The 18,561-nt window shown below is 56.5% G+C and overlaps 1 protein-coding gene across 1 annotated transcript; it reads right to left on the reverse strand.

Annotated features, from left to right (window-relative positions):
* Positions 1-1,242: 1,242 nt before the first annotated feature.
* LOC140110390 (regulator of G-protein signaling 4-like) lies at positions 1,243-18,501 on the reverse strand (the record flags this gene model as incomplete). Its single annotated transcript, XM_072132216.1, has 2 exons — positions 1,243-2,724; positions 18,181-18,501. Coding segments are annotated over 2 exons (501 nt in total), but the record flags the coding sequence as incomplete, so codon positions are not given.
* Between the last annotated feature and the right edge of the window lie 60 nt (positions 18,502-18,561).

The following is an 18,561-nucleotide window of genomic DNA, read 5'->3' on the forward strand; positions in this document are numbered from 1 at the left end:
CATAGCCCCGCCCCTGCTTTACATAGAAATACAAATGAAGATTTCTCAGATTTTCCATCATGTTGGACGCTTCACCTACTTACAGTCTGTACGTGACCCGGATGCCGACACAGACAGGGAACGCGCTGAATCCTGCGCCCACGTCCATCCGTTTTCTACTTTCGTGTGAATAACGTTTTGTGGAATGAACGTCACGAAGCGACTTACCGCCAGGATTTTTGACAATCTCTAAAACCTTCAATAAAAATGGAACTAAAAAAACAAACCTAGAAGTGTGAGAATTAGGAGAGAGGGCGGGGCTCAGTGGAGGAGGGATGGATTGTTTTATTATTTTATGGATTTTTCACTTTTTTATTAAGTGAATCAGGAATGTCACTATTAGCTGGTGACGGGTACCAATAGCCTTTGCTATAATGAAGTCATCATTCTGAATCATTTCAGTACTTTATAAAAGTTTATTTCACATTAGCTGCATGTGGCGAGTCCCGGAGGAAGGGGGCGGGGATTGGGGGTGGTGTCCACTGCAGTCTGTCTCAGTCTCCTCCACATCATGTGAATTGAGCAGGCCGGGGAGGGAGGGCACACAGGCTGCAGACACTGCTGGCAGGGAGCCAGGTAATGTGAAATAAACTTTATGAATCATTTCAGTACTTTATAAGACACTTATAAAATTAGCAGAGCATTGGCTATTGGAACCTGACACCGGCTAAAAATGACATTCCTGGTGACTGGTTCGCTTTAAGCCATTTTGAACATATACATATTAAAAGTCTCCGACACCTACAAAATTTAAAGGTAATGTGTCATACTTGAGACATCAATCAGACCTTTGTGGGTTTTGTTAGTAGCAGCAGAACTGTGATATATGGAATTATATTACATGATTGTAGCCCAGGGGATGTGTCCTCACACTGCTGTGCCCTGCAGAGAGCGTGCCCCACCCCTTGCACTCGTACCTCTGCGTGCCCCACCCCTTGCACTCGTACCTCTGCGTGCCCCACCCCTTGCACTCGTACCTCTGCGTGCCCCACCCCTTGCACTCATACCTACAGTCACATAATGAATCGGGCTGAGATCCACCCACTCCCTAAGCTCGGAAGAAGTTAGGGGGAGGGGAGACACATTGATGCCGCTCGGATATAGATGTTCTTTTTAACCCTTTGCTGTCTGTGAGAAGCCGATCTCCAGGATGAGGAGCATACGGAGGTCAGAAGAAGGTAACATCCTCGGAGCCGGACACGCGGCGGGGAATACTGCATATCTTTATTCAGTGCTGAAGACTAATTACAGATTTACTCATATAAAACATAAGACTTCATCGACCTAAGAACCACAATTTTTCCTGATTTCGTACTTATAGCCACACAAAATATGACGTACAATAGTTCTACGGGGGTCAAGCACGGAGGTCATGAGGGGCTGAATGTAGCAGGCTGTAACATAAGGGGCCGAGAAAATGGCGGACACACCTTCAACATGGCGACTACAGACACGTGAACCAATAGGGAGACAATAGAGGTGACAGCGATGGGGCGCGCATCGAACGCGACCACCGAAACTGAGGCAGCAACGTGCAGAATGCTTCAAGGGAGAGGGCAATGGCTTCAGTGCATCAATATGGAGGCTTGTAAGACGGCAGAGAAGGCGCAAAAGGTATTAACAGTGCAAAGAAAAAAGGCGCAAGGCTTCTAAGGTCATCCATACGGTTACGGGTGGTCACTATATTGGGGGATGAGGAGCAGCATGGGAGCCTCACATCCCCATCCAAAATTGTACACACCATGGGATGAGAGCGACGGCTCGTGTGACCTCATTGTTCAAAATGGCCGACTTGCATCACATGGATCTCTAGGATCTGAATGACAACCTCCGGGGACATTCTCTGGTCTCTGGACATTTTAGCTGAATTTACCTTTCCAACATGTATAAAAATAAAATTTAAAAAAACTTAGAAAACGGAAATGTTACCGCGGCAAACCCTGGAGAAGGGAGAAGCCTTGGAATGGATCACAGTCTACCCAAAATCAATAAAAAGGCTTGAGAGAAATAATAGTGTTCAAAATGGCCGCCGCTGCATGCTCGGGAGCCTACGTCTGGGGCCATCGGCAACCAACATGGCGAAAACCAGATTTCCGCTGGTCTGCATATATCCATTAGTGTTCAGGTTTAGCCAACACTATCACAGACAAGAAGCGCTGACATCACAGACTCCATCTTGAATCAAAATGGCCATTTCTGATCCAGTTCTGATTCAAAATGGTGCAAAAAAGGCAAAAGCTCTACAGTTCGGGAATGGCTTAGCCTCGCGGGTTATGGCATAGAAGCATTTTGGTCTATTCTGTATCAGTTGGGCATAACTTGAAGAGACACTCATTGATCAAAATGGCCACTCCTGACAGGCTTTGGCATCACTGAACCCACCTTGGGTCATGCAAGTCCTTCAAAATGACCTTTCAAACTTGGTCCATTCAAGTTCTGAAGGCCTGTTCCCACCAGGGTGGGTCGGGCCGGCTCCTATCATCCCCTGGGCTCGCCAAGCTTCTCTCAGCACGCTCCGTTAGGAGGGTGGAGCAGGCTCTGGTAGAGATCGGAGCGTAAGAACCGAGGATAGGAGTCACGCTCCATTAGACCATAGATTCTACGTTGGGCCTCGTCGAAGGCCGTTCGTGTCGGGAGAAGAAGGTTGTGTTCGGTCAACTCCCTGGTGCTGGCGTCTAGGTTGACCTGGAAGAAGGAAAGAAATGGAATAATCAGATACATTCCTAGAAAATGGAAGGAGTTTCCTAACCATAAAGAACCCTTTGATGTGCAATCACTTCTGAGCTTTACACGATGTCCTCTGCTCCTAAACATTACGCTCACTACACAGACCCCCCCCCCCTTATTATTATTGGAGGCTTCTCCAGAATTTCTCTTTACAGTACTAAGCTCTAAACTACACCCAATCTCCAAGAGGAGGCCTCGTCCAGCCATGAAATATTAGTGCAGGACCACTTTGAGGTCTCTCTCGGCCAGTTGTACAACCAGTGGGGCGGATTATGTCCGACAATGGAACGTCACGCTCAGCAGGGGGTCCAATCAAAAAACATCAACACTGGATTGGAATGATGGAGACACAAGGTTTACTACAAGGGGGAGCATGTTCTACAGAGACTGAGGTATGGGAAAGAGAGGACCATGGTCATCCGGCTCTTCCCGACGGCTTCTTCTACTCTTACCACAAGGATACATTGTGGTTTGGAAGATGGAATCAGTGCTGGTTCTCCAAATATTGTCACCCAAACACTTGGGTAACCCGGGACACTCTGGAGCAGTGATGGCAAAACTACAAACAAAACCCACGGATTTATCGCAAAGTGCCAATAATTTATTGCCAACTGTTCTGCCACAAATGTTCATCATATCAGCCTCTTGAAGACACCAATACAGGAGTGCAGATTCGGACTATCATTGTAGCTTCTCTGCAATGTCCGGCTGTACAGGAAGACTCGTGGGGAAGATAATCCGGCCCGGTCCACACCTTCTCGCTTTTCCCTAGTAGACGAGATTCTAGGTGGCAGGGATCCAAAGTTATGGCTCCTTGAGTTCAAGAGGTGTCTCGTACATCCTCGGTGCCATCCTGTGAGGATGTATGAGAACCTACAAAGGTTCTAGAACAGCGACAGGGATACTCCTAGAACAGCGACACGGATACTCCTAGGACAGCGACACGGATACTCCTAGGACAGCGACACGGATACTCCTAGGACAGCGACACGGATACTCCTAGGACAGCGACACGGATACTCCTAGGACAGCGACACGGATACTCCTAGGACAGCGACACGGATACTCCTAGGACAGCGACACGGATACTCCTAGGACAGCGACACGGATACTCCTAGGACAGCGACACGGATACTCCTAGGACAGCGACACGGATACTCCTAGGACAGCGACACGGATACTCCTAGGACAGCGACACGGATACTCCTAGGACAGCGACACGGATACTCCTAGGACAGCGACACGGATACTCCTAGGACAGCGACACGGATACTCCTAGGACAGCGACACGGATACTCCTAGGACAGCGACACGGATACTCCTAGGACCAGAGGTCGCACTAACATTTTCCCCCAAGGGTAAAAATACTCCTCTTACTATTTTTGAGGAGTATTTTTAGCCGAGGAGGAGTATGAAAATTTTGGTAATACATATAACTAAATTATATATACGGTAATAGCCATATATAACGTTAATAGACGCTATTTATAAAAAAAAAAAAAAATCATCTGTCTGCTCACCGCGCACAGCACTCACCACTCACAGCACACTCACTCACTCACTCCCTCGCACAGCGCACACTCACTCACTCCCTCGCACAGCGCACACTCACTCACTCCCTCGCACAGCGCACACTCACTCACTCCCTCGCACAGCGCACACTCACTCACTCCCTCGCACAGCGCACACTCACTCACTCCCTCACTCCCTCGCACAGCGCACACTCACTCACTCCCTCACTCCCTCGCACAGCGCACACTCACTCACTCCCTCGCACAGCGCACACTCACTCACTCCCTCACTCCCTCGCACAGCGCACACTCACTCACTCCCTCGCACAGCGCACACTCACTCAGCACTCACTCCCTCGCACAGCGCACACTCACTCACTCCCTCACTCAGCGCACACTCACTCACTCCCTCGCACAGCGCACACTCACTCAGCACTCACTCCCTCGCACAGCGCTCACAGCACAGCACACACTCACAGCGCACAGCACGCACAGCGCAGCACACACTCACCACACACACAGCACACACTCACCACACACTCGCACAGCACACACTCGCACAGCACACACATCGCACAGCACACACTCACACAGCACACTCACAGCCCACAGCACACTCACAGCACACTCACAGCCCACAGCACACTCACAGCCCACTCACAGCCCACTCACAGCCCACTCACAGCACACTCACAGCACACTCACACAGCCCACAGCACACTCACACAGCCCACAGCACACTCACACAGCCCACAGCACACTCACACAGCCCACAGCACACTCACACAGCCCACAGCACACTCACACAGCCCACAGCACACTCACACAGCCCACAGCACACTCACACAGCCCACAGCGCACTCACACAGCGCAGAGCGCACTCACACAGCGCAGAGCGCACTCACACAGCGCAGAGCGCACTCACACAGCGCAGAGCGCACTCACACAGCGCAGAGCGCACTCACACAGCGCAGAGCGCACTCACACAGCCCACAGCACACTCACACAGCCCACAGCACACTCACACAGCCCACAGCACACTCACACAGCCCACAGCACACTCACACAGCCCACAGCACACTCACACAGCACACTCACACAGCCCACAGCACACTCACACAGCCCACAGCGCACTCACACAGCCCACAGCGCACTCACACAGCCCACAGCGCACTCACACAGCGCAGAGCGCACGCTCACCACACACTCACACACAGAGTGCAGTGTACCCCCGGCCGCGGCTCACACTCCGCTGGCCGCTGCTGTGGGCATTAAAGGGCTGGAGCAGCAGCATCGCGCCCACATGTCTCCCCCGGGGGTCGACGCTCACATATCCCACTGATCGCTGCATCCTGCTGAGCGGTCCGGCGCGCGCTGCGATCGCTACTGACATTTCCCTCCTTTGCAGCGCGCGCCGGGCGGCTCAGCCTGCGCGCTACACGGAATAATTGCCAAGCGTATCTTTACGCATGGCAATTATTTTGGGGGGTATTGGCGCCTCATCACGCGTCTATGACGCGTGGTGAGGCGTTAATGCGACCTCTGCCTAGGACAGCGACACGGATACTCCTAGGACAGCGACACGGATACTCCTAGGACAGCGACACGGATACACCTAGAACAGCGACACCGATACACCTAGAACAGCGACACCGATACACCTAGAACAGCGACACCGATACACCTAGGACAGCGACACGGATACTCCTAGGACAGCGACACCGATACTCCTAGGACAGCGACACCGATACACCTAGAACAGCGACACCGATACACCTAGAACAGCGACACCGATACACCTAGAACAGCGACACCGATACACCTAGAACAGCGACACCGATACACCTAGGACAGCGACACCGATACTCCTAGGACAGCGACACCGATACACCTAGAACAGCGACACGGATACTCCTAGGACAGCGACACGGATACTCCTAGGACAGCGACACCGATACACCTAGAACAGCGACACCGATACTCCTAGGACAGCGACACGGATACACCTAGAACAGCGACACGGATACTCCTAGGACAGCGACACGGATACTCCTAGGACAGCGACACGGATACTCCTAGGACAGCGACACGGATACTCCTAGGACAGCGACACCGATACACCTAGAACAGCGACACCGATACACCTAGAACAGCGACACCGATACACCTAGAACAGCGACACCGATACACCTAGAACAGCGACACCGATACTCCTAGGACAGCGACACGGATACTCCTAGGACAGCGACACGGATACTCCTAGGACAGCGACACGGATACTCCTAGGACAGCGACACCGATACTCCTAGGACAGCGACACCGATACTCCTAGGACAGCGACACGGATACTCCTAGGACAGCGACACGGATACTCCTAGGACAGCGACACGGATACTCCTAGGACAGCGACACGGATACTCCTAGGACAGCGACACGGATACTCCTAGGACAGCGACACCGATACACCTAGAACAGCGACACCGATACACCTAGAACAGCGACACCGATACACCTAGAACAGCGACACCGATACACCTAGAACAGCGACACCGATACACCTAGGACAGCGACACCGATACACCTAGGACAGCGACACGGATACTCCTAGGACAGCGACACGGATACTCCTAGGACAGCGACACGGATACTCCTAGGACAGCGACACGGATACTCCTAGGACAGCGACACGGATACTCCTAGGACAGCGACACGGATACACCTAGGACAGCGACACGGATACTCCTAGGACAGCGACACGGATACTCCTAGGACAGCGACACGGATACTCCTAGGACAGCGACACGGATACACCTAGAACAGCGACACGGATACTCCTAGGACAGCGACACGGATACTCCTAGGACAGCGACACGGATACTCCTAGGACAGCGACACGGATACTCCTAGGACAGCGACACGGATACTCCTAGGACAGCGACACGGATACACCTAGAACAGCGACACGGATACTCCTAGGACAGCGACACGGATACTCCTAGGACAGCGACACGGATACTCCTAGGACAGCGACACGGATACTCCTAGGACAGCGACACGGATACTCCTAGGACAGCGACACGGATACTCCTAGGACAGCGACACGGATACTCCTAGGACAGCGACACGGATACTCCTAGGACAGCGACACGGATACTCCTAGGACAGCGACACGGATACTCCTAGGACAGCGACACGGATACTCCTAGGACAGCGACACGGATACTCCTAGGACAGCGACACGGATACTCCTAGGACAGCGACACGGATACTCCTAGGACAGCGACACGGATACTCCTAGGACAGCGACACGGATACTCCTAGGACAGCGACACGGATACTCCTAGGACAGCGACACGGATACTCCTAGGACAGCGACACGGATACTCCTAGGACAGCGACACGGATACTCCTAGGACAGCGACACGGATACTCCTAGGACAGCGACACGGATACTCCTAGATACATTCTGAAGACCCTGCGCTGACCTTGGTAATGAAAGAAATGCCATTGCCGTTGTAAGTTGTAGGATTTGGTCTCCCCAAGTATCACAAGGTATCACAGGCTTCAGCTTTGGCCAAGTTGTGAGATACTTCCTTGCGGAGGGCCTGGAATACCAGGAGTCACAATAGGCTGTACATAGATCCAGCGCCAGTGATGGAGTCACGGCTCTTCCTGCAGGGGGCGCTGATGACTCCTCATTGTCTGTAGAAGTGTTTGTATGACTCAGCGCCCGAAGCGCGTGAAGCCTTGTCAGATCCCGCTTTCTATATTCTCCAGCTTCTATTTTCTGCTGTTTTTTACTATTTTTACTCGGTGAGAGATGGAAACAAAGATCCCAAACAAGAAAAGTAATGAGAGTATTGGGAACGTGTGAGGAGCATTTGTTATATAACCTTCCCAGGACTATAATTAGCGGATTACAACACATTCCACCGGCTGACGGGATCCTAAGACATCAGGATCTTTGTGTCTTCTTCCTGCGCTTCTCAGTCACACATATCTATCATTAGTCAGGAAATATATATAGAAATAGCGACCCCCCCCCTGCTGTACAATTATTCTTATATACACACATTATATATATACACACACACACACACACACATTATATATATACACACACACACACACACACACACACACACACACACACACACACATTATATATATATACACACACACACACACACATTATATATATATACACACACACACACACACATTATATATATATATATACACACACACACACACACACATTATATATATATATATACACACACACACATTATATATATATATATACACACACACACACACACACCCTATATACACACACCCTATATATATACACACACACACATTATATATATATATATATACACACACACACACACACATTGGGGCACATTTACTAAGGGTCCGCAGCCGCGAATCCGTCGGGTTTTTCCCGAATATTTCCGCTTTGCGCTGTATTTCACGGGATTGTGGCGCACGCGATCGATTTTTGGCGCAATTGCGCCGACTTTCACGCGACAGAAATTGGGGGCGTGGCCACCGGACAACCCGAAGGATTCGGACAAACCGCGGAATTTAAAAAGCCATTTGTGTCGCAAGATCAAGCACTCACATACACCAGAAAAAAGCAGGTGAACTCCAGCGGACCTCAGCGCAGCAGCGACACCTGGTGAATATCGGCGCACGGACCTTAGTGAATCCCGGCAGAACCCGAATCAAGGTCGGAGAACCCTCCGCTGGATCGCGACTGGACCGGGTAAGTAAATGTGCCCCATTATATATATATATATACACACACACACACACACACACACACCCTATATACACACACCCTATATATATACACACACCATATATATATATATATACACACACACACACACACCCTATATACACACACCCTATATATATACACACACCATATATGTCTCATACTTATCTACTACTTCTATCCATTGTGTCCCCCTGAGCCTCCGCTCTGAATCCCACTCAGTTCTTTGAAGATTTATTGGCAGGACCAAATAGAAGATAATAGAAAATATGGGATTGTGGGGAAACAAGGTGGGGTACAGGGTGATGGGGAACAGGCTGAAGGGGGGCATGGGTTTGGGGGTTATTATAGCCCCTGGCATCACGTGTCCCTCAGTCTATGGCTGTGACATATTGTGCGGCCATTGTGGTCTCCCCTCCTCCAGCACGATGGATCTTCTCTCCCTCCTCCATGGAGCAGAAGCCCGGGAGCAGATCTGAGAGTCTCCTGAGGTGAGTGTCCCTCACTGCTGAGTATTTGGAGCTCCTTGGATCCTTGGTGGCCTCCTGGTCCTGGCACTGTTGGCACAGTCTGCTCTCCCTGGGCACGTACGTCTGTCTGTGCCGCCCGGACTCCATGGCCAGGACGTGACAGTCTCTGGGGTCTGGGGCCAGTCTGTAGTCTCTCTGTAGACCCTGGTAGATGGTCAGCTTCTGGGATGACTCTATGGTGGTCCTCCAGTCACTGAGATGTTCCTCCTGGGCCGTGTTTATCAGCCACTCTTGCTTTTCTCCTTTTGAACACCATGATATCGGTTTCCTTTAGATTGATGAGTAGAGCCCCGGTGGTAACCCTAATGTAGATGCTGCAGAGCGTTGGGCTTGGGCCGCAGCCCTGTCTGACCGTTCTCCTTCCATTTACCTTCACGCTGCAGGTGCTCTCGGTGTAGGAGCTCTTGATGACATCATAGGTTTTCCCGCCTATTCCACTCTCCAGCAATTTCAGGAAGAGGCCTGGGTGCCAAAGGCCTTTTTAAAGTCAACAAAACGCGTCTATCCTTCCCGCTTTGCCTTGTGGACGCGGTTCTGGATGAGGCTGTGCCGGGTATAGAGGTGGTCAGTGGTGCGATGGTTTGGCATGAACCCCGCTCGGCTCTTGCTGAGGACATTGTACCGGGCGAGGAAGCTGGAGATCCTCCTGTCCAGGACATTATTGAGCAGCTTTCCCAGGTTACTACTCACACAGATACCTCGGTAGTTGGGGGGTCGTACGTGTCCCCCCTCTTGTGTATGGGGGTTATGAGGCTTTGGTTCCAGGTCTGGGGGAAGTCTGTGGGCCTGTATTTCAGGAGGACCATATCTCGTCATCTCCACGAGGAGGCCATCAGAGCCACCAGCTTTTTTTACATCTTATGGAGGAGATGCTCTCTGTTACCTCCTGTAGGGTTATTGGGGCATCTAGAGGGTTTTAAAGTCTTTGATTCCTCATGGGCTTCTAGTTTTGTCCGGATGTCTTTCTGCTCTTGGTTTAGTTCCTCTGTTGGGATATCTTTGTAGAAATCCTTGAAGTACTGGTACCAGATGTTGCCATTCTGGATATGGAGGTTTCTTTCCTTCCCCCCACTGCCCATGTGGTGCCGTAGTCCCCAGAATGTGTTGTCCTGGAGGGCAGCTCGGTGGAGATGTGCTTGTATTTCTTTTTCCGTAGTATGGACTTGTATTGGTGTTGTAGGCTTCCCTCAGGTTGGCATTGTTTGGGTTTCTGTAGGGAGGACCTACCGTAGGGATTTGCATTCTTTGTCGTACCGGCTGCTCAGGCGCATGGCTTTTGACCTCTTGTTGTTGTGTTTCCTTTCTGCCATTTTGTACAGTATATGGTTGAGGTCTGTCTTGGTTTATCCCCTGTGGGTTTATCTCAAATGCTTGTGTAGAAGTTCTGGAGCTTTTCCTTGACTTCTGAGCTGTTTGGGGTGTCTTTATATCTTGAAGCCGATGTTTTTGACCATTAGAAGGATGGTGGGGGGCAGAAGGTCTGCTGAGGTTTTTGTTTGGATGGTTTGTTGGGAGACCTGATGTATAGAAGCAGCTGGTTGTGATCTGAGAGATGTGTTTGTGGGGTGACTCTGAAGGCGCCAATGTTTGTGGGTCTATGTCAGTGATAGGGTAGTCCACCACACTGCTGCCTACGCGAGACCTCATTGTGCACCTTCCTAGAGTCTCCCTTTGTGCAGCCATTTAATATACGGAGTCCGAGGCCTCGGCATATGTTAAGCAGTTTTCTGCTGCTCTGTGTGTATGGGGATACTTCAGCCAGTCTCTGCTCCAGCGATGTTTCCATCCATGGTCAGAAAGTCCTTCTCCATCCCAGTTCTGGGATTGAGGTCTCCATAGATGAGAGCCTGGACAGGAGCGGCTTCCCTCTCTAGAGTCTGGGATGTAGGGGGACTGTGGGGGTGCAATGTGGGCTGCACAGAGGGAGCGGTCAGACAGAGCAGAGGATGGATCGGCCGATTCTTATCCAGATGTGGCTCCTCTCTTCACCGGTGTCATCTGCCCATGGAGCTCGTCTTTGTACCATATTAATATTCCTCCTGAGCTGCGGCCCGGCTTGTTCTTAGACAGAGATTTCTGTATCCTGAAGGCACCGGGGATTCATCCTCTGTCTTGGTCCATGTCTCTAAGAGGATTTGTCTATGTTCTTGAGACTTTTCTTGAAATCTGGGTCTAGAACTGGGCCAAGGTGTTGAGGCCCTGAATGTTCCAGCTACTGATAAGAAGGGACATGGTTGTGGTGTCCATATACCTTATAATAATCTGGGTTTGGACTGGTTGGTTCTGTCCAGTCACATGAATCTCCTCTATGTCTCTGCTCTGTATCTCCCTGTGTGAGGCAGGTGGATTTCTCCATGGTCTATGCCTCTGGGGGTCTGGTTTTGGGTATTTGGCTTTGTCGTGGACTTCTGGTAGGACATTTTCTGAGATCCATCTAGGCATCCATCTAGGCATCTATCTACAATCTCTATTTTATCAGACATTTCTCTTACTATCCATCAATCTCTCTGGGTATTTATCCATCCAGCCGAGTAGCTACAGTATCCAAACTTCTAATAATGTTTTCTTCTATTCTCTATATATCCAGCTAAATATCTCTCCAATTCTCCTTCCATCCGTCCCAATCGCTGTAGCTACAAGTGTGAGGTTTATACCCGCCGCCCGCCTCCCCTCCGCTCTGCACCATGGTGCTCCCCTGCCTTGTACCCCGGAGCCCGCCTCCCCTCCGCTCTGCACCATGGTGCTCCCCTGCCTTGTACCCCGGCGCCCGCCTCCCCCTCCGCTCTGTACCATGGTGCTCCCCCGCCTTGTACCCCGGAGCCCGCCTCCCCTCCGCTCTGCACCGTGGTGCTCCCCTGCCTTGTACCCTGGCGCCCGCCTCCCCTCCGCTCTGCACCATGGTGCTCCCCTGCCTTGTACCCCGGCGCCCGCCTCCCACCTCCGCTCTGCACCATGGTGCTCCCCTGCCTTGTACCCCAGCGCCCGCCTCCCCTCCGCTCTGCACCATGGTGCCCCGCTTTGTACCCCCGGCCGCCTCCCCCTCCGCTGTGTACCATGGTGCTCCCCTGCCTTTTACCCCGGCACCCTCCCCCTCCGCTCTGCACCGTGGTGCTCCCCGCCCTGTACCCTGGCACCCGCCTCCCCCTCCGCTCTGCACCGTGGTGCTCCCCTGCCTTGTACCCTGGCGCCCGCCTCCCCTCCGCTCTGCACCATGGTGCTCCCCTGCCTTGTACCCCGGCGCCCGCCTCCCCCTCCGCTCTGCACCGTGGTGCTCCCCCGCCTTGTACACTGGCGCCCGCCTCCCCCTCCGCTCTGCACCGTGGTGCTCCCCGCCTTGTACACCCGGAGCCCGCCTCCCTCCGCTCTGCACCATGGTGCTCCCCTGCCTTGTCCCACGGCGCCCGCCTCCCCTCCGCTCTGCACCGTGGTGCTCCCCTGCCTTGTACCCTGGCGCCCGCCTCCCCCTCCGCTCTGCACCATGGTGCTCCCCTGCCTTGTACCCCAGCGCCCACCTCCCCCTCCCCTCTGTACCATGGTGCTCCCCTGCCTTGTACGCCGGCGCCCGCCTCCCCCTCCGCTCTGCACCATGGTGCTCCCCCACCTTGTACCCCGGCGCCCGCCTCCCCCTCCGCTCTGCACCGTGGTGCTCCCCCGCCTTGTACCCGGAGCCCGCCTCCCTCCGCTCTGCACCATGGTGCTCCCTGCCTTGTCCCACGGCGCCCCTCCCCTCCGCTTGCACCGTGGTGCTCCCGCCTTGTCCCCCGGCGCCGCCTCCCCCTCCGCTCTGCACCGTGGTGCTCCCCGCCTTGTACCCCGGCGCCCGCCCTCCCCCTCCGCTCTGCACCGTGGTGCTCCCCCGCCTTGTACCCTGGCGCCCGCCTCCCCCTCCGCTCTGCACCATGGTGCTCCCCTGCCTTGTACCCTGGCGCCCGCCTCCCCCCGCTATGCACCGTGGTGCTCCCCTGCCTTGTACCCGGCGCCCACCTCCCCCTCTGCTCTGCACCATAGTGCTCCCCTGCCTTGTACCCCGGCGCCCGCCTCCCCCTCCGCTCTGCACCGTGGTGCTCCCCCGCCTTGTACCCCGGTGCCCGCCTCCCCCCGCTCTGCACCATGGTGCTCCCCCGCCTTGTACTCCGGTGCCCGCCTCCCCCGCTCTGCACCATGGTGCTCCCCTGCCTTGTACCCCAGCGCCCACCTCCCCCTCCCCTCTGTACCATGGTGCTCCCCTGCCTTGTACCCCAGCGCCCACCTCCCCTCCCCTCTGTACCATGGTGCTCCCCTGCCTTGTACCCCAGCGCCCACCTCCCCCTCCCCTCTGTACCATGGTGCTCCCCTGCCTTGTACGCCGGCGCCCGCCTCCCCCTCCGCTCTGCACCATGGTGCTCCCCTGCCTTGTACCCTGGCGCCCGCCTCCCCCCGCTATGCCCCGTGGTGCTCCCCTGCCTTGTACCCCGGCGCCCGCCTCCCCCTCCGCTCTGCACCATGGTGCTCCCCTGCCTTGTCCCACGGCGCCCGCCTCCCCCTCCGCTCTGCACCGTGGTGCTCCCCCGCCTTGTCCCCCGGCGCCCGCCTCCCCCTCCGCTCTGCACCGTGGTGCTCCCCCGCCTTGTACCCTGGCGCCCGCCTCCCCCCGCTATGCACCGTGGTGCTCCCCTGCCTTGTACCCCGGCGCCCACCTCCCCCTCTGCTCTGCACCATAGTGCTCCCCTGCCTTGTACCCCGGCGCCCGCCCCCCCTCCGCTCTGCACCGTGGTGCTCCCGCCTTGTACCCCGGTGCCCCGCCTCCCCCCGCTCTGCACCATGGTGCTCCCCGCCTTGTACTCCGGTGCCCGCCTCCCCCGCTCTGCACCATGGTGCTCCCCTGCCTTGTACCCCAGCGCCCACCTCCCCCTCCCCTCTGTACCATGGTGCTCCCCTGCCTTGTACCCCAGCGCCCACCTCCCCCTCCCCTCTGTACCATGGTGCTCCCTGCCTTGTACCCCAGCGCCCACCTCCCCCTCCCCTCTGTACCATGGTGCTCCCCCGCCTTGTACCCCGGCGCCCGCCTCCCCCTCCGCTCTGCACCATGGTGCTCCCCTGCCTTGTGCCCGCCCCCCCGCCTTGTACCCGCCCCCCGCCTTGTGCCCGCCCCCCCGCTTTTTATCCTGGTGCCCCCCACTTTGTACTCGGATGCCCTCTGCTTGGTGACCTCTGATCTCTGGGGAAGCATCAAAAAGCGAGACTGTGACAAATCAGATGTAGATTTAGAGCAGTGGAGATGAAAGCGTCTGCAAGACTGGGGTGGGGGGGCAGGTAGGTGCCGTCTGCAAGACTGGGGGGGGGGGGGTAGGTAGGTGCCGTCCGCATGACTGGGGTGGGGGGCAGGTAGGTGCCGTCCGCATGACTGGGGTGGGGGGGGTAGGTAGGTGCCGTCCGCATGACTGGGGTGGGGGGGCAGGTAGGTGCCGTCCGCATGACTGGGGGGGGGGGGGTAGGTAGGTGCCGTCCGCATGACTGGGGTGGGGGGGGTAGGTAGGTGCCGTCCGCATGACTGGGTGGGGGGGCAGGTAGGTGCCGTCCGCATGACTGGGGTGGGGGGGCAGGTAGGTGCCGTCCGCATGACTGGGGTGGGGGGGCAGGTAGGTGCCGTCCGCATGACTGGGGGGGGGGGGGGTAGGTAGGTGCCGTCCGCATGACTGGGGTGGGGGGGGGGTAGGTAGGTGCCGTCCGCATGACTGGGGTGGGGGGCAGGTAGGTGCCGTCCGCATGACTGGGGGGGGGGTAGGTAGGTGCCGTCCGCATGACTGGGGGTGGGGGGGGTAGGTAGGTGCCGTCCGCATGACTGGGGTGGGGGGGGGTAGGTAGGTGCCGTCCGCATGACTGGGGTGGGGGGGTAGGTAGGTGCCGTCCGCATGACTGGGGTGGGGGGGGTAGGTAGGTGCCGTCCGCATGACTGGGGTGGGGGGGTAGGTAGGTGCCGTCCGCATGACTGGGGTGGGGGGCAGGTAGGTGCCGTCCGCATGACTGGGGTGGGGGGGTAGGTAGGTGCCGTCCGCATGACTGGGGTGGGGGGGTAGGTAGGTGCCGTCCGCATGACTGGGGTGGGGGGGTAGGTAGGTGCCGTCCGCATGACTGGGGTGGGGGGGTAGGTAGGTGCTGTCCGCATGACTGGGGTGGGGGGGCAGGTAGGTGCCGTCCGCATGACTGGGGTGGGGGGCAGGTAGGTGCCGTCCGCATGACTGGGGTGGGGGGGTAGGTAGGTGCCGTCCGCATGACTGGGGTGGGGGGCAGGTAGGTGCCGTCCGCATGACTGGGGTGGGGGGCAGGTAGGTGCCGTCTGCATGACTGGGGTGGGGGGCAGGTAGGTGCCGTCCGCATGACTGGGGTGGGGGGTAGGTAGGTGCCGTCTGCATGACTGGGGTGGGGGGCAGGTAGGTGCCGTCCGCATGACTGGGGTGGGGGGTAGGTAGGTGCCCTCTGCATGACTGGGGTGGGGGGCAGGTAGGTGCCGTCCGCATGACTGGGGTGGGGGGTAGGTAGGTGCCGTCTGCATGACTGGGGTGGGGGCACCTATACAATCAGCCGTGACAGAGATCCAGCCAGGAAAGTGCAGATCCGGGTGATTCATCGCTACAGAGAGAAAAGCTGGAGAATAAACATCAGAAGCCGCCGACTGCAGGAAAAGCGAGAAATCTGCCCAATAAAGGAGGAGGAAAGCGCCGACTGCTGCGATGTGACCGGGCGCATCAACGCTTACACAGCCAGAGGGAGGGAGGACAGTGATGGGATGGCTGGGGCTCCCGGGGCCCCTCACCAGGAGGGAGGGAGGACAGTGACTGGGATGGCTGGGGCTCCCGGGGCCCCTCACCAGGAGGGAGGGAGGACAGAGACTGGGATGGCTGGGGCTCCCGGAGCCCCTCACCAGGAGGGAGGGAGGACAGTGACTGGGATGGCTGGGGCTCTCGGGGCCCCTCACCGGGAGGGATCAGTTACTGGGATGGCTGGGGCTCCCGGGGCCCCTCACCAGGAGGGAGGGATCAGTTACTGGGATGGCTGGGGCTCCGGGGATCAGTTACTGGGATGGCTGGGGCTCTCGGGGCCCCTCACCGGGAGGGATCAGTTACTGGGATGGCTGGGGCTCCCGGGGCCCCTCACCAGGAGGGAGGGATCAGTTACTGGGATGGCTGGGGCTCCGGGGATCAGTTACTGGGATGGCTGGGGCTCCCGGGGCCCCTCACCGGGAGGGATCAGTTACTGGGATGGCTGGGGCTCCGGGGATCAGTTACTGGGATGGCTGGGGCTCTCGGGGCCCCTCACCGGGAGGGATCAGTTACTGGGATGGCTGGGGCTCCCGGGGCCCCTCACCAGGAGGGAGGGATCAGTTACTGGGATGGCTGGGGCTCCGGGGATCAGTTACTGGGATGGCTGGGGCTCCCGGGGCCCCTCACCGGGAGGGATCAGTTACTGGGATGGCTGGACGTGTGACCGACTAGAAGTGAAGGCCCCTGGAGAATTTTAGAAAACCCCTCTAACATTGTGATTAATACAATCTCCTTCTATAAATCTCAACCACAGGGAGGTGCAGGAGGATATCATCTCCCCACAGCTCCCCCGCAGGAGGACACCGGTATTACACGCCTCTCATTGGGACACATGGAACGTAATGTGGAGGACATTGGACCTCCGGAGACCCTTGGACACATAGCGGCCTCTAATCTGGACGTGTCACCCAGATAATGGGTGCTCTGACTGTTCTGGGGGGGACCGGGGGTCTGAACGCTGACGAGTCCGGACGATAGCGGAGGATTCATTAAAATTGTGTTCAAAATTTGTTTTTCAAAATCAAATCAAATGAGATTTTTTTTTTGCGGTATAAAGATGAAAGGACCCCCCCGGAGTGACACACGGCACCCCCCCGGAGTAACACACGGCAACCCCCCCCCCCCCGGAGTAACACATGGCAAACCCCCCCCCCCGGAGTAACACATGGCAAACCCCCCCCCCCCCGGAGTAACACACGGCATACCCAAAGCCCCCCCCCCCCCGGAGTAACACACGGCACCCCCCCCCGGAGTAACACATGGCAACCCCCCCCCCCGGAGTAACACACGGCACCCCCCCCCCCAGAGTAACTCACGGCACCCCACCTGGAGTAACACGCTCCCCCCCCCCCCAGGAGTAACACACGCCACCCCCCGGAATTACACACGCCGCCCCCCCCCCCCCCCCCCCCGAGGTAACACACGCCACCCACCCCTGGAGTCACACGCGGCACCCCCCCTGGAGTCACACACGGCACCCCCCCCGGAGTAACACACGGCACCCCCCCCGGAGTAACACACGGCACCCCCCGGAGTAACACGGCACCTCCCCCCCCGGAGTAACACACGGCACCCCCCCCCCCGGAGTAACACACGGCCCCCCCCCCCCCCGGAGTAACACACGGCCCCCCCCCCCCGGAGTAACACACGCCCCCCCCCCGGAGTAACACACGGCCCCCCCCCGGAGTAACACACGGCCCCCCCCCCCCGGAGTAACACACGCCCCCCCCCCGGAGTAACACACGGCATACCCCCCCATCCCCCCCCCCGGAGTAACACGGCACCTCCTTGGGGGACTGGAAGGCGATGTAGTGCTGGTAGATCTTCCGTGCTTTGCTGTGCAGGATGAAATTTGGGTGCGTTTCCCGATAATCTTCACAGGCCAACCAGAAATCCAGGTTCTCATCACTGAACTCCGACTGCAGGAACACCCGGAAGACGGCGCGCCCATCTGCGAGGAGAGACACAGGGTCAGGCCGGACACCAAACAATGTGAGAAAGGTCAAGAAACTTATGGGATTCCTGCTGCTAGAAAATAATTGTGGGATAGAAGCTTCTACAATTCTCCAATATTCTTCATCTCTAGATCTCTGCTTGCTGTCCCTCTATAGGAAGCTTCATTGTGTACTTCCTGAGGATAAACACTGGTCCCTGGTCATGTGATG

The sequence above is a fragment of the Engystomops pustulosus genome, unplaced genomic scaffold (assembly GCF_040894005.1).
Source record: "Engystomops pustulosus unplaced genomic scaffold, aEngPut4.maternal MAT_SCAFFOLD_272, whole genome shotgun sequence".
Classification (NCBI taxonomy): Eukaryota; Metazoa; Chordata; class Amphibia; order Anura; family Leptodactylidae; genus Engystomops; species Engystomops pustulosus.